This window comes from Tachypleus tridentatus, chromosome 13, assembly GCF_004210375.1.
Source record: "Tachypleus tridentatus isolate NWPU-2018 chromosome 13, ASM421037v1, whole genome shotgun sequence".
Lineage (NCBI taxonomy): Eukaryota > Metazoa > Arthropoda > Merostomata > Xiphosura > Limulidae > Tachypleus > Tachypleus tridentatus.
This window is the reverse complement of record NC_134837.1, coordinates 126,796,969-126,820,758: the sequence shown is the minus strand read 5'-3', so window position 1 is coordinate 126,820,758 and position 23,790 is coordinate 126,796,969. Positions and strand designations below refer to the sequence as shown.

General features: G+C 33.2%; 1 protein-coding gene across 17 annotated transcripts in view; it reads left to right on the top strand.

Moving 5' to 3' along the window:
* Positions 1-7,836: 7,836 nt before the first annotated feature.
* LOC143240672 (tRNA-uridine aminocarboxypropyltransferase 1) overlaps positions 7,837-23,790 on the top strand; it is a 30,304-nt gene continuing 14,350 nt past the window's right edge. For 4 of the 17 annotated variants that reach the window (XR_013021874.1, XM_076483494.1, XM_076483489.1 and 1 more), the window contains exons 1-5: positions 7,970-8,150; positions 11,984-12,077; positions 12,809-13,058; positions 21,474-21,611; positions 22,706-23,178. Coding sequence is in view for 16 of the 17 variants with exons in the window: in XM_076483494.1 (XP_076339609.1) it covers positions 12,828-13,058; positions 21,474-21,611; positions 22,706-23,178 (842 nt within the window). In the remaining variant the exon portion in view is untranslated. Of the gene's footprint in view, positions 7,890-7,969; positions 8,236-11,128; positions 11,234-11,983; positions 12,606-12,808; positions 13,059-21,473; positions 21,612-22,705; positions 23,179-23,790 lie in introns of those variants that run through there. The other 13 variants (XM_076483490.1, XM_076483483.1, XM_076483492.1 and 10 more) reach the window with 11 other exon arrangements.

The window sequence follows — 23,790 nt, the reverse complement described above, 5'->3', positions numbered from 1 at the left end:
AACTTATAATGCCGGTCCTTGCAATCATCATTAACTTATAATACCAGTCCTTGTAATCACCATTAACTTATAATACCAATCCTTGTAATCATCATTAACTTATAATGCCGGTCCTTGCAATCATCATTAACTTATAATGCCGGTCCTTGCAATCATCATTAACTTATAATACCAGTCCTTGTAATTATCATTAACGTATAATACCAGTCCTTGTAATCATCATTAACTTATAATACCGGTCCTTGTAATCATCACTAACTTATAATGCCGGTCCTCGCAATCATCATTAACTTATAATGCCGGTCCTTGCAATCATCATTAACTTATAATGCCGGTCCTTACAATCATCATTAACTTATAATACCAGTCCTTGTAATTATCATTAACTTATAATACCAGTCCTTGTAATCATCATTAACTTATAATACCAGTCCTTGTAATCATCATTAACTAATAATGCCGGTCCTTGCAATCATCATTAACTTATAATGCCGGTCCTTGCAATCATCATTAACTTATAATACCGGTCCTTGCAATCATCATTAACTTATAATACCAGTCCTTGTAATCATCACTAACTTATAATGCCGGTCCTTGCATTCATCATTAACTTATAATACCGGTCCTTGCAATCATCATTAACTTATAATGCCGGTCCTTGCAATCATCATTAACTTATAATGCCGGTCCTTGCAATCATCATTAACTTATAATACCAGTCCTTGTAATTATCATTAACTTATAATACCAGTCCTTGTGATTATCATTAACTTATAATACCAGTTCTTGTAATTATCATTAACTTATAATACCGGTCCTTGCAATCATCATTAACTTATAATGCCGGTCCTTGCAATCATCATTAACTTATAATGCCGGTCCTTGCAATCATCATTAACTTATAATACCAGTCCTTGTAATTATCATTAACTTATAATACCAGTCCTTGTGATTATAATTAACTTATAATACCGGTCCTTGTAATCATCATTAACTTATAATACCAGTCCTTGTGATTATCATTAACTTATAATGCCAGTCCTTGTAATTATCATTAACTTATAATACCAGTTCTTGTAATTATCATTAACTTATAATACCAGTCCTTGTGATTATCATTAACTTATAATACCAGTCCTTGTAATCATCATTAACTTATAATACCAGTCCTTGTGATTATCATTAACTTATAATACCAGTCCTTGCAATCATCATTAACTTATAATGCCGGTCCTTGTAATTATCATTAACTTATAATACCAGTCCTTGTAATCATCATTAACTTATAATACCAGTCCTTGTGATTATCATTAACTTATAATACCAGTCCTTGTAATCATCATTAATTTATAATACCAGTTCTTGTAATCATCATTAACTTATAACAGAAAGTGTCTGTAGTCATAGCTCCCAAAGTGTTAACAATATTCCATCTGTAAGACAAAATCAAACGCAGATGCCAAATTGACCAGTGGATATAGATTTCAATCAAGGGTTAGGACTTTGCTTTGAATTAAACACAAAGATACAAAATGGGCTATCAGTGCTCTGCCCACCATGGGCATTGAATACCAGCTTCTAGTGGCATGAATCCATAGACTGTGTCACAGGGGAGGGGTAGCTAGGAGTTGAGTACACAATGTTTAAACTCTTACAGTTTTTCGCTGTCTGTCAAAAGCTGTGGAAATCCAGTTATCCTTAATATTTCGATAATATTGTAATAGAAATATGTATGTAAAAAAAATTATATACTTAAGAAAAAATTTTAAAACGAGGTGAAACTCGAATTAGGATTACCTTAAGTCCCTTGAAAAGTTAATTTCATGTTATAATGAACAAATATACCTTTGATTTTTCGTAGTATTTAATCTTTTGGCTTCGCATGGACGGCAGAAAGACATGCACATGCGTTATTTATAATACCATGTAGGTCTACTTACTATGAGAGATCAACTGACTTACTCCAGTTAAATTTCACCTCCATTCTTTGTCAGCTTTACAAAATAAGCATTGAAATAGCTAACTGTCAATGCCGAACGGCTCATCCAATTATTTCTCCATGTAAATTCTTTGACCATCAGAGTCCTCTAACTAAATTTTATCGTAACTGCTTGGGGCAGTTCGCTCTCTCTCGGTGTTTGGGTAAGATATGTTCATACCCTGGAGGGTCAGGTTCTCTTTGACCTCTTCCTTCACCCCGTACTTATATGGTCTTGCAGTATTGGAATTTGTAATTATTCTATTTTTAGGTGAGAGTGAACTGAATATTATTCTAATCCTTTTCAGGGCAATGTCCATGTATTGTGGTACATATATAGTTGTTATTTTGCTCTATCAGCAGAATGTCAAGTTTGTTGGTGGCACTTTTTAAATTATTTTTTATTATTTATAGTTATTTATTTTTTATGTTTAAAATATAAATTGACTTGGGAGAAATATTTAAGACTAACTTCATCTTGTATGAGGTACCTATCTAGTTCGCATAGTAAACCATTTTTCATCCAATTTTTATCGAAGTACGTTATTGTACAATGTAGGAGTCTATCTGGTACGGTTGGAAAGTTTGAATATTTGTGTAAAAATTGAGATGATATAGTTCTTGGAATTGTGTATGCTGTTGTAAGGAGTGTGTTTTGGATTGTTTGTAGTTTGTATTTTGTCGCTTACAGTTATCCATGCTGGAGCTGCGTAGTCTATTACAGGTCTAATATATGTTTTATATATTTTTAGTATGTTATCTGTAGATGCTCCAATGTTTTTACCAGTTAAACTCCTAGCATAGTTAGTTCTTCGCCAGACTTTATTTTTAATTTCGTTCACATGATTGATCCAAGTTAGTTTTGAATCATAGGTCAGACCTAAAAATTTTACCGATGGGGCAGTCTGAGTAGTGTGCCATTCATATATAATTCTGGCTGTTGTTTTTTGTGTTTTGTCAATTTCGTAAAGACTACGAGTTGTGTTTTTGCTGTGTTTATTTTTATTCTATATTTTTGACAGTATTCACTTATTCTATTTAGTTGCGGTTGTACGTTTGTGGCTGCTATTGTGGGTGTTGCGGCACTTTTCCAGACTGCTACATCATCCGCGAACTGTGAAGAGAATCCATGATTTGGATCTTTCAATGGCATATTGTTTACATACATGATAAAGAGTATAGGGCTAACCACCCCTCCCTGAGGGACACCAGCTTCTGGATTAAAGTACTCAGAAAAGGTACCCTCAACATTCACTCTACACTTTCTATTTTCCAAAAAGTTAGATAGCCAGCGAATAATTCCTCGCGGTAGTTTCATTTCATTCATTCGGAACCTTAGACCATCATGCCATACAGTGTGGAATGCTTTCTCAATATCAAAGAAGCAAGCGACAGTACATTCCTTTTTATTAAAGCTATCAATTATGGTTTCGGTTAATCTGATTAGGTGGTCTGTCGTTTGTCTAAATTTCCTGAATCCATTTTGTTCTTTTGGGAATATTGATGTTATCTCCAAAAATGTGGAGAGTCTATTACTGATTATTCTTTCCAGAATTTTGCCTATACAGCTGGTCAGGCTGATTGGTCGGTAGCTATTAGGTTTATTTGCTGGTTTTTCTTTCTTATGGAACATTAATATATTAGCGAGCTTCCAAGAAACTGGGATGTATCCTGAGGATAGAGATAGATTAAAAAGTGTTTTTAGATAGTCAAACAATTTCTGAGTGCCTTAATTTAGAAGGATAGCTTGTATTTCATCTGCACCTAGAGATTTGTTGTTTTTTTATGCTTTTTTATTGCTCCAAGTAGTTCTTGTAGGGAGATTTCTTTTGTTTGTAACGTGTTTTCATAGTTTTCATTATTTGTGATAGGTCTTGTGTTTGTCTCAGTTATGTTTATTGGAAAAATTGGTTCAAATTGTTTTTTATTGTTTAGTATACGGTTGGTGATTTTATTGTAGAAATATGTATCCATATCTGGATCAGAGTGAGTTTTGAATGTGTTTTAAAGTTGATCTTTGAAAGCTTCGGCTATTTTTTTATTTGTGTGTGCTTTAGTATTATTATGTTCGAGTGCAGGATATTTCTTTGTGACTGTATTATCGTTGATGAGTCTTTTAAGATGTGTCCAGAATTTTTTTCGGGTCAGTTTTATCATTTATTTTTGAGCAGCAGTTGTCCCATTTATCTTGTTTTATTTGTGTTCTGATGTGATTTCTTATATTGTATATTCGCGTTTTAGTTTCTCTGTCTCTTGTTATCATATACTGTCTTCTTAATTGTCTTCGTTTTTTTATTAGGGTGATTATTTCTGTAGTGGGTTTCCATGTGTTATTTGTTGTTTTATTGTGTTGTTTTGGTATTGGTATTGTTTGGGCAGATTCTTACAATGTGTTTGTTTTTGAATTTCGCGCAAAGCTACACGAGCGCTATCTGCGCTAGCCGTCCCTAATTTAGCAGTGTAAGACTAGAGGAAGGCAGCTAGTCATCACCACCCACCGCCAACTTTTGGGCTATTTTTTTTACCAAATAATAGTGGAATTGACCGTCACATTCTAACGAGCATGTTTCGTATGACGGGGATTCGAAATCGTGACCCTCTGATTTCAAGTCGAGTGCCTTAGGGACGGCTAGCGCAGATAGCCCTCGTGTAGCTTCGCGCGAAATTCAAAAAACAAACAAACTGAACTTCGGTTGCCATGATGTGATGTAATTGCATACATCTCAACAGTCATGAAAATTCTTTCATTCCTTTTCAACGGTAAAAGCCAAAAATACTTTTATTTCTGTGGCGGTTCATGTAAAGATTGGAACACAACGATAAAAGCTTATAAAATTATTTTGGTTGGAGGATTCCAGTATTTAAGTTTAACTGCTTTATTCGGCTAAAAGCTGCAATAAGTAAAATTAAATGTAACCGTCATAACGACATTTCCATTATCGTTTACAAACTACAATCAGTTAGTTATCACCATCAGATTCCATCTAGGAACATAGGGCCGCAATCGCTTGCGGATTCTTCAACAAGTATTTAAGTGAGTATGTTGTTAGCCCACTGCACCGAGCCGTCCCTAATTTAGCAGTGTAAGACTAGAGGGAAGGCAGCTAGTCATTACCACCCACCGTCAACTCTTGGGCTACTCTTTTACCAACGAATAGTGGGATTGACCGTCATATTATAACGCCCCCACGGCTGGGAGGGCGAGCATGTTTGGCACGACGCGGGCACGAACCCGCGACGCTCGGATTACGAGTCGCACGCCTTACGCGCTTGACCATGCCAGGCCACAATCAGTTATGTATTGGTTTATTTATTCCATCTTTATGTAGAATAAAATAATTTAAGTCTATACAAATTTAGGTTGGTGATATGTTGCTAGAAGGAAAGACGCCTGTGAAAACAACTTCCACTATAATTACAAATCTGCTTTCTTTTAAAGCTTATGAAAAGCACGTTTTATCATTTTGTATTTCATTCGAATTACGACGTTGAAGCGTAAGTAGAAAGGTAGAGGTGTTTTTTATTGTGAATCAAGACGAGGTACGCTTAGGCCATTCTGCACTCACCCATGTAATTGTAGTTTTGTTTCGCCGACTGAGCCTTATTTTTTGGGGGCCATATTAGTCTAAGTAACAGTTAGAATGGGCAAAAAAAAAGGCCCCAAAAATAAATGTTAAGAATTATAGGAAAGTACATATATTAAATTTAAAACTTTTTACCTTTAACCAATTAAACCTTTTAATTTAATTGACATTTCAAAACATATCTGCATGTTTAGAATTTTAGTATGTAAAAAGGTCATTATTATTACTATACATCAGTCATTGTAACTGTAAAAACAATGAAACTGCGTTCGTTGTTTTACGATTAAAACAAATGTACAATTTACAGTTTTATAAAATAAAAAACAAACAAAAAGATCTAAAAGAATGTATGAATACAAAATCAACAGTAAAATGTACAATAATCTTAAACAACTATTGCTATGAAAGAATTTTAAAATTTCGAAGTTGCAAATTCATACAAAGATATAAAATGAAATATTTTAATTGCAGAAGTTAAGCACTTTGTAGCAAGTAATCTTAAAATCTCAAACTATTTCATTTAATAGGTTTATATTGTTGTTATGCGATCAAGTAAAAAACAAGCTATACAAAAGGTGCGCCGAATCAATGAACTCGTTTCACTTCAACGTTCAAAATTTGGGACGGGTAACGCAGACAGACTTCGAGTAGCTTTGTCTGATGATCAGTTAAACAAAGAAATAAACTAACAACCTACTCACTTAAATACCTGTTGAAGAATTCGCAAGCGATTGCGGCCCTATGTTCCTTCATGGAATCTAATTGTGATAACTAACTAACTAAAATAACTAAGCTTAAATTAATTTTGAAAAGAGTTTCCTAGGTTTTTAAGTACAAAAATTATCGATCAATAGTTTTACTCTGTTTGCCAGGAATAACATAAAAAAATTTGAAAACGTGAAAGAAAATATCTAAATGACAGAAGTTTTAAATTACGTATTCTAAACAGTAAAACTTGTGAAATAGATATTGCAAGACTTAAAAACGATTTTTTCTCAGTTTTTTTTAATAAAATGATGCACAAAGTTTTGGCTCAATTACCTAAGCATACTACATGTGCGAGTTGTTTAATAAACAACAGTTTGTTTGCTTAGAATTAAGTAGAAAGCTACTGAATGGGCTATCTGTGCTTTGCCCACCACGGGTATCGAAACCCGGTTTTTAGTGTGTAAGGCCGCGAACATACCACTGTGCTACTGGGGGAAATAAACAACACACTCTAACGGAACAATTCAAATCACAAAGTTGCCCAGCAACAAAAAAAAACAAAAAAACGAGTCTTACAGATAAGCTACAAAAATTAATAATGTTACAAGCTGAAGAAACATGGTAAGTAATATCATACTTATGGTTTGTTTTGCTAGAAGATAAAATCAAGAGTAAATAAATGATAATAATAATAATAAAATAAAACAAATTAAGTGTGTGTGTGTTTTTCGTATAGCAAAGCCACAAAGGGCTATCTGCTCAGCCCAACCGAGGGTAAACAAATTAAGTAAATGTGTGTGTTTTTCTTGCAACAAAGCGACAAAACGTGTCGTAAAATTTATCGAGGCGAATTAACTATTCGTATTAGTTTTATTTATTATTAAGATTAAGAAGCAAGGTTTGGGAACCCATCTTTGTTTCCATATCGTAAAAATTGTAAAAAGTTTCTAGGTGGTTAAAATTTAATAATTGGGTTTTAGCGTAAGGCCTGGCTTAACACGTGAGATAGCGAATTTACTTTTAGCTTCCATAATAAGTTTTATTTTGTAATGGTTTTGTTTACAATTCGTTGATTATTCCTTTTATCTGCTATATCCACGGAGGGGAATCGAACCCCTCATTTTTGCGTTATAAATCCGTTAACTTACCGTTGTTCCAGCGAGGGACAGGTAAGTTAAACAACAACGAAAAAAAGTTATTTTAATAATCGCATAAAAGCAAATACATGGTTTGATTTCTTTAACGTGAAAGGTAACCAGCAACTATGAATGGAGAATCCTTTCATGTGGTTAATGCGTGAAGAAGGATTACAATCAGGGGATAGTATTGCAATGGCTTTTTTAAGTTTTTTCGCTCTTTGGTATCACAAACCTTGACAATAATTTTTATATTTCTGAAATCAACGTTGTGGATTTTGTCTCTTGCGTGTAATACAAAGACTGAAGTTTTTACAGAAGAACGATGTCTTTTTCATGTTATTTTATCCTAATATTAACAGGACGTTTGCTTTCTCCATGTATTCTTTTTTATATTCAAGTCATACACTCTAGACAGTGTTTTGTTTGCGTGGAAGTCGGATATTGTGACTTAGCCTTAGTTATGATGTTTAAATGTTAAAGGTATTCATTATTCTTTTTTTTTTTCTCCAATACCGGTAAAACAAAGTAACACCATGCTATGTTTATGTGTTTTGTTTTTGTACCAATAGAGGACGAAAAAGTTCTTGCATTAATGTTACGAATTGGAGATTGAGACGAGTCGTGAACTTTATCGAGGCGAATTATATATTCGTATTAGTTTTATTTATTATTAAGATGAAGAAGCAAGATTTTGGAACCCATCTTTATTTCCATATCGTAAAAATTGTAAAAAGTTTCTAGGTGGTTAAAATTTAATAATTGGGTTTTAGCGTAAGGCCTAGCTTGACACGTGAGATAGCGAATTTACTTTTAGCTTCAATAATAGGTTTTATTTTATAATGGTTTTGTTTACCATTCATTGATTATTCCTTTTATCATTTAGTTCAACTATGAATTTTTAATTATATTAAAATAACTTAAACTGTGAAAGCGCAGACTCAAGTTTTAGTTTTAGAATTCGCAATTTCACAAACAACGTTGGTGTTATTTTTTCGAATCAAAATATTTTTTAGTTAAATGTATGTAATTGTCAATAACAATTACTTTTAAGTTTTAATGAAAAATTTCCTTTAGTGTCTATTGTAAGTAGTAGTTTGTTCATATTAGTTTTATATGGGTTTTGAACAAAACGATTCCATGATTAATTGAATAATTATTTAAAAGAAATATTATTAAAAAATAAGGCATTTTGGTTCAGATAATGTTTTTCCAAAGTGCTGTCAAAGAGAGTAAGACACGGGTATATGAACCAGTTACTACTGTTCTACCTTTAGTGGCACAGAAGTATGACTGGAGACTTACCTTGCAAACAACTTGGTTTCCATACCTGTGATGGGCAGAGTACAGACAGCCCATTGTGTAACTTTGAGCTTATTTCCAAACAAATACTTTTATTTTTTGTAAGTATTTGAATAGTATACAGGTACCAGAAGATTGAAAGTTGGCTAATGTTACCATTTTCATCAGAGGTGGTAACTGACCCAGTAAATATAGGCTTATTAGTCTTACCTCCGTTGTAGGAAAAGTTTTGGTAAGTCTGTTAAAAGATATGTGGCGAAGTCATTTAACAAAGTTGAGCATTTTTATTGGATGGTCAACATGATTTTACCAAGGGAAAAATCTTGCCTTACAGATCTTTGGACATTCATAGAAAATGTTACTGCTTATGTATATGAGGGTAAGGGTGTAGATTTGGTGTATCAGGATTTCCAGAAAGCATTTTACAAAATACCATATAGAAGGCTATAGGCCTGTTAAGAAACTTGTTTCTGTAGGTATGGGAACTAACTAACTAATGGAGGAAAGCAGAGTTGTTATAAATGGAGTTCAGTTAAACTGGATTAATGTTGCAAGTGATATATCTCGGAGCTCAGTCTTAGGACTACTGTACTTTTTGATTTACATTAATGATACAACTGAAGGAATAGTCAATAAATTAGATTTAGTGATGATATCAAGGTCTTTGGTGTTACTGGCTGTGAAGAGGATGCTGTCAATTTACAAAAGGATTTACATCGTTTAGTGAGTTAGGCAGAAAATGGCAGATGGGTTTTAATTATGATAAATGCAAGATGTTGCATTTGCGTTATCATAATTTGAATGAGAATAGCCTTAATAGTGTCTGGAAAGTGAAGGATCTTGGTGTAATGGTTGATCATTCTCTTAAACAATCCAAGCGATGAGCTGTTGCTACTGGTAGGGCAAATAGGCATTTGTATATGTATAAAACAGCTGGTATGGGTAGAGAAAGGACTATGTAGAGGAGCTCCTCTGTTAGTGCTTTCTCCACCCATACCAGCCGTTTTATGCATATATAATTTTCTCTACAAGTGAGTTTTCTCATCATCACGGAAAAAATAGGAATTGAATACAAGTCTAAAGTGGTTATAATTTCATTGTACAAGTCACTGGTTAGGCCACATTTTGAGTATTGTGTTCAGTCTTGGGTTCCTTACCTTAGGAAAGACATTAAATTGTTGGAAAGGGTACAGAGAAGGGCTACAAGGATAATACTTGGCATGGAAAAGTTATCTTATGAGGACATTTAAGATCTCTGAAATTGTTTGTTTTGTGGATAAGAAAGAGTTAGAGGGAATCTAGTTGACATATGTTAAAGGAGTTAATGGTGTCAATGTATCAACTTTTTTGAATACATGATGGTAAGAATGGTAAGACAATTTTTGGCAGAGTAGGAACTATCTTCATCTTAGAAAGTTTTATTTTACCTTCAGGGTGGTTAACCTTTGAAATAGGTTTTTAAATGTGGTGATACAGTAAAGTTAAGGAACATTTGGAGAAGACTTGTTAAATAAATGAATAAGGAATAGCTTTAAGTTTTTTATTTGTTTTAATTCAGGGGGTGACTTAAAGAGACAAACATGTCCCATTTTTGCCCTTAAATTTTATATATAAAAAATAGAAACCTTATAACCCGAGCACTTTTAAAAGGTGGATCTTTCTTCGACAGGGGCAGACTTGAAAACACAATATAACACATATCTTCAACCTCAGACCACACATTAAACTGGCTATTTATAGTGTAATATATACACAGGTAAAGAGAGACACTTTCACTAATAACAACACAAAAATTGAACAATTCAACATTTCAATGACTCCCAGTTTGCTCCTGAAGAAGAATGATCCATCTTTCAAAAGCTCTCTGATTATAAGGTTTCTATTTCATTTTTATCAAGACTTCTTGGACCTACGTGTTTGTAGAACATCACAGATACATGAAATAAAATACAGTGAGTGAAAAAATAAGATACATGTATATTATAAATAAAATAGTGAGTGAAAAAATAAAATACATGGAAATTATAAATAAAACAGTAGTGCTGAGAAATGTCATTCCAGAATGGAGTATTCAACCCTAGTTCTGGAAAACAAAAATTTAATAATAAAAAATATGACAGGTTAGATTCCAATAAAGGCAATCTTTATTTCTCTAACAGCCAATAATAGCAATGTAATAAATTGAATTCAGCACACTGGAGCTATTTGAGAGGTGTCATTGATTTACTGTCAAGTAAAAAGTGGGTTTGAATTTTTATTTTCTTCAAGAGTTGGTGTGGAAGGGTAGCCTTGAAGAATGAAGAGCTTCATTGTTGCAAAACATATTTGAGTTGCATTCTTACACTTATGATGTAGATATAAACATGGAGCTGTAAATTTCTAGGGTTGAACAGTTATTATATTAACAGTTTTTGTTTTAGTTTCATCTGATACTGATAATTTTGTTCTAGATTTTTTCCCATATTTAATGTACATCTATTAATCACAGGGCACTTTATTTGGACACTTCAATGTTTGTAAGTTGTGTAAGTCATTTGTCTTACCATCAATTGAGATTTTTACTGTATTTATTAAGCAGTATATGAATTGTAGTGTGTTTGGAAAGCATTGTGAGAATACAGATATATCCAGATTTTTGTATAACTAAAAAAAAAAATGTTTAAATAAGTTACATCCACATTTTTTCTCATAATTTTATTAGGAAATTGATGTGATAGTTAAAAAGCTGAAAGTTATCAAAGTTCTGGAAACCGGTAGGTCTAACATTTGTTATGAAGACCACATAAACGGTAGACTTTTTTTCTGCATTTTCATTTTCTTCTAAATTTATCCATTTTGAAATTCAAACAACAAACATTTACAAATAGCTTTTCAGGCTTGTGTTTTGCTTCTAACAAGTTAATGCCCAGTGGGAATTTTGTTTGATACCAGAATTCACTGGCTAAGCTAGACGATGAGAAAAGTTAAAACTAGTGTGTTTGCAAGCATTTGTTGTAAATGTACAGTTCAATTCTGTAAGTCATTTCCATCTTTTTCTTACAACAAACATATTCAGAATATGCTTTTATCATTTGAATATTCTATGAAAGCTGATTGTTGCAATGACAAAAGTAATACAAGCATTTTGTCTTATTGTTAGACTACGCATGTGTACAGTTAAACCTAGCATTAAAAAAGGTGTGAACTACAAACATCAAACTGTCTTGAAAAATGCTAGTTATTGTTGAAATTATTGTTGAGCATGAAGTTCTAAGGTAAGTTTTATTTTCCTACAGGGTGAGTAGCTTATGGAATCAGTTGCTGTTAGCAAAAGTGGAGGCTTGAAGTGCAAAATAAAGGATGGGTTTTAAATCCATACTTTTATCAGGGGTGAGTGTATAGAGGCAGCTTTGGAGGATCCAATAGTCCTTTGTTGTTTGTGACATAAATTTTTATTAATCAAACTATCGAATAGAACTTAAGAGTTGATTTGACGTATATGCAAATTAACTCCTAATTTGTGTCCAAAACACATTTTTAATGTTTTTGTTGCATTAGAAGTAGTGCTTTGTTGAATGTGACCACCTGTTAAACTTTGGAGCAGTGCTTTGTTGAATGTGGCCACCTGTTAAACTTTGGAGCAGTGCTGTGTTGAATGTGACCACCTGTTAAACTTTGGAGCAGTGCTGTGTTGAATGTGACCACCTGTTAAACTTTGGAACAGTGCTGTGTTGAATGTGACCACCTGTTAAGCTTTGGAGCAGTGCTGTGTTGAATGTGACCCACCTGTTAAACTTTGGAACAGTGCTGTTTTAAATATGACCACCTGTTAAATTTTGGAGCAGTACTGTGTTGAATGCGACCACCTGTTAAACTGTGGATATTGACAATACTATGAACTAGAAGAGGGTCAATATAGTGAGTTGTACAAGTGTGTAAATTAATTTTTAATACTCTGGGTGAGTTTTAAATGGGAAGTGAGTGAAGTCAGAGAAACATTTTAATTGTTTAGAACCAGACTAACCTCTTGAAATGTTAAGTAAAGTGTGGACAAAATTGTGCAGTAGATATATTTTTAGTTTATATTAATCGCTAATCATTTATCATTATTTTCATTCTAGTGACACAAGAATGTGAAAAATGTCTGTGAAACGTAGCTCAAACAAACGAAAAAGGCTCATTGAAGGAAGTAGTATGTTTATGGCTCTCGAGGAAGACCCAATGTCAAGGTTTAGGATTGATTCTTGTGAGTTCCTAAACCATATAACAAAACGAGGTGTTTGTTCAAAGTGCTTGAAGTCTCGAATGTATTACTGTTACTCTTGTGGCATTCCAATTGATTCTGTGAAGGACAAGATACCAAAAGTTCAGGTGATAATGTTTTTTATAGTGTAAAAAGTTGTTACAGTTTTAGGTTCTTTTCTGCTCAGTTTGAATGTGCTCTATATTAAACAATGCTGGGACCAGTGTATGATATTGTTTGTTTCAGATGAATTATATATTATGTGCTGTGTGTGTTTACACCAGAACAATGTTGAATGCAGTACTCGTAATTAATAATAAATCATGCAGTTGAAACAAAGTACATGACTGTCCCATTGGTTTAAGATACATTTACTAATTATGAGGAAAGAAATGAAAATGAATGCATAAATCATCAGACAAATATTTTACAAAACTTCAAAGAAACATTTAACATTCTTTTAATTTTCATCTGTTTTCCTAGGATACAATTTTACCACCAGATGGAGATGCACAAGTCTTAGTTTATATGAAATACTGTAACTTTCACAAGTGCCTGTTTTATAATCAGTATCCCAAGCTATTCATGTAAACATAAGTAGTTGAGGTAAACAAATTGAATGAATACATATGCAATATGTTATCTTGTTATTTTTTGCTTTAATTATAGTAATGTTTGCTATCAGTTGTAGTATATAATTGCTTATTTGATGAAGTGTTATGTGTGGGTTGGTAACTCGTGTGATGTATGTTACCACAAGCTGGCGATAATTATCAAATGTTTCTTTACATATGTGTATAAGAAGTATCATTTCAGCTGCACACTTTACAGTTGGCATACTCTGTCACAACTCTATGCAATGTAGTATTGATACGTCATAAACAACTGATTTGAGTAGTGTTTAACTCATGGTTTTATGTATTTTAAGTCTAATCAGTTATGTGATCTCTGATATTGACCTGATTAGAAACAGCATGTATCATCCAGTATATGTGTGTGTGTGTGTGTGTGTGTGTGTAGTTGAAATATGTATTTCTTAGTGGATGCCTCCACAGAGCCAGTAAAGAAAGATAATTTATTGGTATTGATTTCATGTGGTCATTCACTTACTTGTTGTAAATAATTTATAAGATGGTTCTATATTGAAACATATCTGTCACAATCAGTGTTTGATGGCTGTTATATTATAAATAATCCAAAACCATTGATTTCCATGTTAAAAATAATTGCTTGGCTTTTGGAGACTCAATAGTAAAAACTAATTATTTATGAGAAGTGTTGATAAAATCTTTTGGAATTTTGTCACCCTCATTGTTTCATGAAACTATAGCATGCTTGTTGCTCGTTAATTACTGTAACTATAATATATTTACACTTTAGTGTCTGTTTTAATAAAGATATCTCACAACTTAGTGGTTGGCAACATTTACACACAGAGCAGCTATCATTATTATGTTCATCATTTTAATTTTATTGTAATTTCTTGCTAAATCTAATGTTTCTTGCAATTATTTTTAATTATGTTTGCACTACGTTTGTTACACACATCTATACTGGACATATATACCCAACTAATTATTACAAGTAATCTTAAGCTTTAAACCCATGTGCTGATGTAAACTGCCATTAGTTTTTGATACAATCACTAGTTAGGTCCTATTTAGAATGCTGTGTTCAGTCTTGGACTCCTTACCTTAGATAAGACATTGAATTGTTGGAAGGGGTTTAGATGAGGGTTACTAGAATGGTGCCTGGGATGAGGGATTGTTATATGAGGAGAGGTTGAAATTGTTTTATCTTTAAAAAAGAACAGTTAGGGGAGGGAGGTGTTTAAGGTTATAAAGGGAATTGATGTATCATATTTAACAGTGACAGTAGTAGGACTAGGAGACAGAAATGTCAAGACAGGAATCATTTTCAGCTAAAACAGTTTTATTTTCTCACAGGGCATTTGGCATTTGGAATGGATTGCTTTTGGATGTTGTAGAGGCAACAGATTTGAGGGTGTTTAAGAAAAAAACTGTTTATGTATATGAATGATAAAGACTGGATTTAAGATTTTTTTACTTATTTTAATTTAGCAAAGAGGATGAAACAACAGAGTTGGCACTAGTAGATCACATGTTTTATAATGTAATGTTAAGTAGATCATATGTTGTTCTATAATGTTATGTTATTACCTTCTATCACATAAATAGCTATTCTCATTCATTGTTGCCATATATATGCAAAATCATGTTTTGCACACACCACAAACTTGAAATTCCTGTCTGGATGACAAATTCCAGTGTATCTTACATGCAACCTATGTGATAACTCTCCACCAAGAAGAGTGTGAGATATTCTCTTGACAGATGTGACTTCCTTTCTACTAAACTATCACTTATTTGGCAGTATACGTGTTATAACGTTTAGTTTAAACTCTCTTCAAATGTTTGATTGATTGATTTTTTCCAGGTCTTTGTGTTAATTTCCTTCAATAAGTTTACTCTGTATTATACAGTAATGATATTTGTAACTTACTGAGTTATTCCAAAGTGCAATTATTTTATATTTCCACCTGGTTACAGAACTTCTTAATTCATTACAAAAACTTTGTTTCTGCTAACAAATTTGTGTTTGGTTATTCGTTTTGCATTATGCATTCTGTGTTATCACTTTGGAGGTTATATGTTTTATTAGTATATTTGCACAGTCTTTGGGTCGCAGTACTCTATGGGAAAATTTTTGTATTTACCTCAATGGGAGATTGATCATCCATTGAACTTAGTTTTGTTGGGCCTCACCTCAGGTTCAGTAGCCCAAACATTTGAAATACAGAACACTGACTTTGGTTAGATAAGGTGTTCTACTATTATGGTTTTTTAATAGTTTTATTCTTAATATTATAATAATAGGTATTTGTGTTTCATACCATAAGTTTCATTAGATTGATCAATGCTTAAATTCAAGTTCAGGTTAGCCATTAGTCTTGGTTGTATCTTTTCTTCTGTACCATTTATTTAGGCTTACCATGGTCTTTATTATTTTAGGATTACATGTAATTTGTCTTACTGGTATATCAATCATTAGTTTAACTATATTGTTGTTTCTTCCACTAAATCATGTTGTATACATAGGCTATTGTTATTACACACTTACTTATTTTATACAGTTACATCTATTTCATCCTTTATCCTATTCACTTTGTTTGTAACCCTTGAGACTGAATCCACACATACTTCTACCAATATTGTACATATTTATTGTCAGGTTAAGATTATTTTTTTAGTGCTTAGTGACATTGTTTGTTCTGTACTGTTCAGTTAGCTTTCACAAGTGTTTATTTTTGGTTCAACTGTAGTTCTACTTCCAGGTTGATTGATAATTAGGTTAAATATCTTGTCTGATTAGGCTTAATAAGTGTCTTATTTTTGGGTTACCTGCAATTCTGTTTACAGCTTCATCAGTAATTAGGTTAAACATCTTTTCTTCAGTTCGTCACCTACACATTATCATTTCACTATGTAATTTCTTAACTTTTTCACTATATCAACTGTTTTATTTTTGTTTTTCTTCACTGTATGTACTTATAATTTAGTTTGTGAGGGCATCTGTGGGCCAGGGTCCACCCTACCTACAAGTATTAGTTATAATGGCTTAACCTATTTTCTAGTGACCTATATTTTGTCAGTTTTCCTCCCTTTACTTCATTGTCTGTGGTTTTTTCCCTTCCACACCCATTGGGTTTGGATTGTAATACAGTTGGTCTTTTATTTCTTGTCTCCTTCTTCCTGTTATTACTTCTTGGTGTCTTCACTTTGATCATGTGCCTTCTCTTTTCCCTGTATGTCTACTCTACCATTTTTTGGAGGTACTCTGAATGTCAAACATTGGGTCTACATCTCATATATTCATCTCCCATCTTCTGCTTTGGCTAGCTGTTTCTTACTTGTTGGAGTGTCATCATCTAATTGTTGCCATTCTTCACTCTTTCATGAGATTGTGATTAGGTACATTACCTATTAGTATATATACTTCTTATTTTTCAGAGGCATATTCCTCTTTTTGTCTTTATGGATCCTGTTTTGTAGTGAGTGGTGCCAGTCGAGGTAAATTTAAATTATTAAAAGCTGCATGTAAGGCTATGATAACTTAACAATTATAATTTATTGCCATGCAATGCACAATGTGCAAATGGGGTGTTATATCTCTTTTAGGTTTATTCCCACAATACATACATAGTGGATGCATCTTGCTGTGATCACTTTGGGACATAGTTACATTGATAACAATAGCCAAATGATAATGTTAACCAATGAAATAAAAGTTCAACAGTAACAGTAATGTTTATAATAGGGTAGCAAACGTATTACCTAAAAGTTTGGAAGCTGGATTTTTACATTTATTGACATTTAAAAACAATTAAAGAAAGAAAGAACAATTCAATTCATTTAAAGTTTACTGTCTACTATAGTTTATTCAGAGCAATTCATTAATAAAACTTTCATATTCATATTGTTTATGAAACTCACCTGTGCTGTGCTTTATGCAAAGTTGCAAAATTCAAAGTGCCTCTCACTTTTTGTCACTTGTTGGAGGTTTATCAGCTTCATGGACTTCAACTTGTTCTTCATCTGTGAACTGTGGGTTGTTTCCTAGTGGAAAGAGGTAAGTTTGCAGATTTACAATGCTAAAATTGGGTTTGATTCCCCTTGATGAACACAGCAGATAGCCCAATGTAGCTATGCTGTAAGAAAGCACACACAGTTTTGGGTTTGTCTGAGTAACAATTTGAATGGACAGTTGGATCAGTGATGTCCTTCTCGTGGGTAAGAAAATAACCTTAATCTGTTTTGATGAGACATTAATGATCAGCAGCACAATGGACAACAAACAGAATACTGTTGTGTTTCAACTTATTGTCCCATCATTAACCAATCATTAAAGATCAGGGCTGACATCTGAGCATTCAAACTTGAATAGTAGTCAATTGGTAATTTATTAAACATATTATGCACCTTGGAATCATGTATTTTTCTGATCAACAGAAGCCTTTCTTTGCTACCAGACATACTTACACAGTATAGAACTCTCACTTCTTCCTTCGAACTTTAGTAGCTTTTCTCACTAATTTTCTAACAGACAAGGCACAATAATAAAGCCCATTTTCATCTGCATTGTAATCATTGTTAGGTGAATATTTAGTGATGATTTTAGGCCATTATTCTTCAATTTTAGTTTCCACTGCTGAGAAATCAGCATGCTTTTGCTCACCACAAGTGCATTTGTGCAGGGTGTTTGCCCATTTTTTTTTCAACTATTAAGGCCACCCATCCATTGTAACAAAATTATCTTTTCATACTTTCCTGGTTTCCTCTTTTGCTTTCTGCTGCACCATTGGTTCCTTTTCCATGAGCATTAGTAACTTAAAGTTTTAATGTTCATTTAACATGGTCATCTTTTCCACTGCACTTTCTTTTATAATTTAGGTTTTCAGTCTGGTTTGCTCCCCCTCTTAATGTTGGCTTTCTTTTTTTTTTCTTCTTGAGATGGTTTAGTGGATTAAATGTGATAACAAAAAGGAAGCTCTTACTAGAGTAAATGATGTTTCTCCTATGTATTTTTGTATGTTTGGTAAGGACTTTATAATTCTGATAACATTATATGAATGGAAATATTATCCATGATCATGGTAAGTGTATTTGCTTCTTAAACTCTGCCCATCCTAGATTGTACTCAACTGTGAACTACATGGGTAAAGTAGAAAGGGATAGCTGCCCATTCCTGCCATATCTCATATTGGATAAATCGATATGGTCTACTTTTCAAAATAGGGTTTCATGGTTACTCATTGCACTATCTCAGGTGATGGTGTTCCTCTGGACTTTCCACCATACTTTCTCCTCCCGTTTTTTTTTAGTGGGGTTTGAAAGTCCTTGTCTCTTTCCAGTTCCAAGCTGCCATGTTGGTGGACCGTGGAGGCATCTTCCTGAATGTTATAATGATATACAAATAGTATATATATATGTATGTGTGTGTGTGTGTTTGTATATAAAACTGATTATAAAACCATTCAGTTGAGAGTATGGCAGTGGTGTTCTGCTGATGTAAATGACAAGATATCATCCACTTTGTAGTGTGGAAGATAGCCAGCAAAATTGCAGTTCATTCCTTGAGTTGGGATCTCTTATGAATGACAGATAAACTACATTAAAAAGCCAGTGGTTGGGTTTTAGATTTAGAGCTGAACCAATCAACACAATTCCTCATGCAGGTTTTAAAGATGTCTTTATTCCTGTAGTCATGTATACTCTTTGTATTCCAACCTTGTTATGGGTCATGGTGGAGGTACTTGCAAGTTACTGTGGTTCATCCTCATCTGCTATCCCTTGATGAATATTATTCAGAGGATGTTCCTGTGTTTGGAGTGACTACTGTCATTATATATTTGAGTGAGGTGATTAAAATTATGTGGACATTTTTTTAATGCTGGATGTGTGATTTTTGGATTAATCATTCAATTTCTCACATTGTGATAAAAACATGCCTGTTCATGAATCCTTTTTTTTACACACTACATGGTTGTTGGTACCTGGTGGCTGGGTTTTGGGTTGTAGCTGACTCACTGATGACATGATTCTCATCCTAACCCAGCAAAGATATAGGTTTCCAGAAGTGTGGGGATTTTAATGTAGTTGATTTGTCATATATTGGCCACTTAACATCTAGGGGCATATCATTTGAACTTACCTGCTTTTATGGTTTTGGAGATTGTATTTTATGATTTTGATAAATTTTTTATGGTTCAGATCACCATAATGTCATAATTCTCTCCCACTTGGATATGATTCTCCATTTTTCTGCTGGTACATGTAACGTTTTTCCACAATGGGCATAAAGTACACCTGGTTTAGAAGTGGTATGGTCTACCATGTATGATTGTTGACTCCAGAGCCCTCCTTTTGGGGAATGTCCTTCAGATGCTTTCAAAGGATGCTTCTTTCTTTTCCTTCCACTGGTCCCTCTATGTATTAATATGGGATTCTAGTTACTTGTGTGAGAGGAGATGGTGTATCATGCCAGAAGCTGTAATTTTCTTGTACTAAAAATGTATTTCCAATAGGTACTTGCCTGCACTTATGTTTCCCACTTTTCTCCCCACAGAAAACCAGTACTTTTATTTTCTGTTCACATTTGAGGTGAGAGTTTGGCAGAATTTAAATAGAGGGAGTCACCTATGTAAAGTGTTTTATGCTGTTATTGGCATAGGGTTGTTGCATGTGAGATGCATTGGAATTAATCATTTCAGGTTGGTGTGAGATTCAAGACTTGTAGTATGTAAACAATTTGTTTTGCATATTGAGGGCAGCACTGAACAAGAATAGCAATTTATATGAGTGGAAGTTACTACGTATTGGAAATACAATTTCAGTTTAGGAAAATTATAACTTCCACCTTCCAACATTAATACACTGTTGCTGTAAAGTTATCACTTTTTCTATGTGTGCTCAATTGTCACATATAATCAACCAATTTTTCATGGCCTTTTGTTCATTTGTAATTTTATTAAAGTCACATTTTTTTTACATAATTATGATGCTGTATGTTGTGCAACAATCTAGACAATGTTGTTTTGTGTTATATCAAAGTTACAACCTCTTTTAATTTTCAAAGAGAATGACTGGTTACATAGGTAGTCTATTCACTCTTGGTAAATCTGTTGTGAAGTAACAAACATTGGATTTAAGCAGTCCAGTAGACGATCTGGAGTTAGTCAATTCTGGATAGAGAATAATTCCAGTTCGATAAATGTAACAATCCATCATCTAAGCAGGTGTATACAATGGCTTGTGTGTGTTTTATAATATAGGTGGTGTGTCTTTCAATTCACAGTGTCAAATCTCCTTGTTTCATTTTCATGAACTCAGGTTTACAAAGAAGTTCAGCATTACCATGCAATAATTATCTTTTCAAATCTCTTTAATTTGCAGACTTATCCCAGTGTGCTAAGAACATACCACACCACACAGAAGTATACTGGACACATTAGGTTACCCTAACAATTACAAATAATCTTCGTATTAAGCTTTAGACTTTCTTTTTTTTTTCTTAGCTCTTAGTTTTATTAATTTGGCATTAAGTTCTCATAATGAATACTGCACTTTCTGCCCATTGCAGAAAGACGTTATTTATTACATTAGGATTTTTATTATGTGTAAACTTCTCGTGTCCTGTTTATTTTGCTTTGTAGACAACAAAATATCTTTAAAATGAGGCATTGGTTATGTAGTAGTCTTAATTAAACTTAAGTTATGGGTTGCCCCATGGTGGATTTCTGGATCAGTAGTGTTTAAATCTATGCTGTTCTATAAAATATCCCCTGAAATTTAAACATCTGTGAGTGTGGTTTAAGAGCGAGTGTCAATGTCTGGGTGGACAGTGCTGTTGATTGGCTGCATTCTCTCTGGTCAGTAGTTTCAAAACTAGAGGTAGCAGCAAGTGGTATTTGTAGTGTTACCATAAATAAAGATATTTAATTTAATCTATTATTGGTTTTGTAGTTGCCTGTGAAGGTAGATATTATCAAACATCCACAGGAAGTCGAAGGAAAAAGCACCTCTGCACATGCAGTAGTGTTGGCACCTGGCTTTGTCAGAATATTTATTTATCCAGACTTTCCCGATTACACAGATGAAAGAGTGAGTACCTGGTCAAATCACCATAATGTAACTGAGAAAAAACTGCAAACCAAAGTATTAGTTTATGTTGAGGTGCTGATAAATACTTTAGAATTAGCACTCAAGGTTTTCAGACCAATCTTCTAAGAACCCACTTGTTCAAATAAATAAATGAACTACCTCTGTCTCCAGGACGTTTGGTCATATAGCTTCTTCAGGATTTGTAGTAAGATAAATAGAAAACCAAAATTATATAGTTATCTAATTATTACATTATTTGCTTTATAATAAAACTCTTAATACTGAGAGAATCAGCATTCTTGCCTTGAAATAAGAGGTTGTAAAACTGTCAACTATGGTTTAATGGATTAAAACTGAGGTCATAGTAGGTTAAGAAATTTTAGTCTCAGAAATAAAATTCCTGTATGCATCTGATGAATCTTGTTGATTACATATATTGTTTATTAATTTAAAGTTATTGTTTTACAAGTTTACAGTTATTATGTACAAGAATCTAGGGGTTTATTCCCCCAAGGTGACAGAATATAGATAACCTATTGTACAGTTTTCTTCTCTGAGCAGCCAAAAAAATGCCCAATGGGCACTTTCTGCCCTTACTTTCTTGTGAAAAGTATAATATTTTGTTATGGTTAACCAGTGTCTCGTTGAGGCTTGTTGCTAGTGATCCAATATTGCTCTATAATAAATCAATACATCTATTAATCTTCCTTTACCTAATATGTACTGAATTTAATAAAAACAAAAGTAAATGGTTTAAAACCATTATTTGTAACATCTTAATTTTCAACTTACAGTAGTTTTCTGTTTGCTTAGTGAATACAATTTAAACACAATTTTCACTGAGGAAATAAAGTATGTGTGTGTGTGTATATATCTTTCGAAAGTTATTGGCTAAATTATTTTTGGATATAGAAATTGTACACAGTTTTCTGTACATAAGAATTAAATAATACATTGTAGTACATTTTAGACGCGTGCTGTTATGTCAATTTCAACATGTGGATTTAAAATCCTTGTGGAGTCTGAAGGTTTAAAATACTGGTGAAAAATCCTCTTTCTTTCATAAGATAGTGGTTTCTGTTTCTCATTTGTAGGTAATTCTAGTGTTCCCTGGAAAGAATGCAGTTTCACTGGAAGAATGCTTCCAGAAGGAAAGTGCAAAATCATTTTCTTGCTTTAATGTGGCAGAAGATTCCAAACCCCAGTGCTTGTCTAGTCAGGTGGACTCCTTATGTGGTACTAAACATTGTCCAGTTGATGACAAAACAAGTACTGGTAACCAGGTTCCTTCCAAAGTTGATGGTACAAGAGGCTCTTGTACGTTAGCAACAGGTTACACATTTTGCAAGTTGCATGGAAGCGTGACAATGTATGGATCATTACAATGTACAACATGTTCTCGTGACAACCGGTTTCTTTGTCAGGATGTGGAGAGAAGAGAGATTCATTCTAGAAAAGATTGGTGTGCTGCTAGTAGTATGGTGTCATCTCATATGGATAGGTGTCAGGACAGTAGTCAAATTAAAAACAGCCAACCACCATTTGACAGAGTCATTTTTATAGACAGGTAAGAATACCTTGTTTGTAATAGGTTTCTATAGTTCTGAGGGTAAAAAAATAAATAGAATGGCTTCTTGAAGAGAAACCTCAGTTCCAACAATCTTGTTGCTGATTTGAAACTAATATGACTTGTAAATATGCAGTAAAATGTTAAACTTTCTTCAGGGACATATAGATTTCAGAAAAGAGTAACATTTTAAACTTGTGTTATAATATTTGTGTGAGATCTTACATTGCACTCATGTCTATTTAAAAAGTCATCTAATTTTTTTAGTGATACAGTTCCCAATTATATTCCATAGATGGCAATATGAACTTTTGTAATATTGGCAATTTTGATATTTGCATAAATTATGTGAAGTTATTTTATTGAAAGTGTAATAAAGGAACCTACTGTATAAATGTGTAAATAGTATTTTATGAATATTTTTTCTGTTCGTTGTAAACCATTGACTGGAATAAAAAGAAATCAAAAGAAGTCCTAACCAACTAAAGATGAACCACTTTTTGATTTAAAAGTCAACAAAAAAAAAACTTGAATCTTTTGGTTTTTGCTTGATGGAAAATAAAATGTTATTTGTTGGGAAAATGGTTAAAGTTTTCATCAAAATATTTTTAT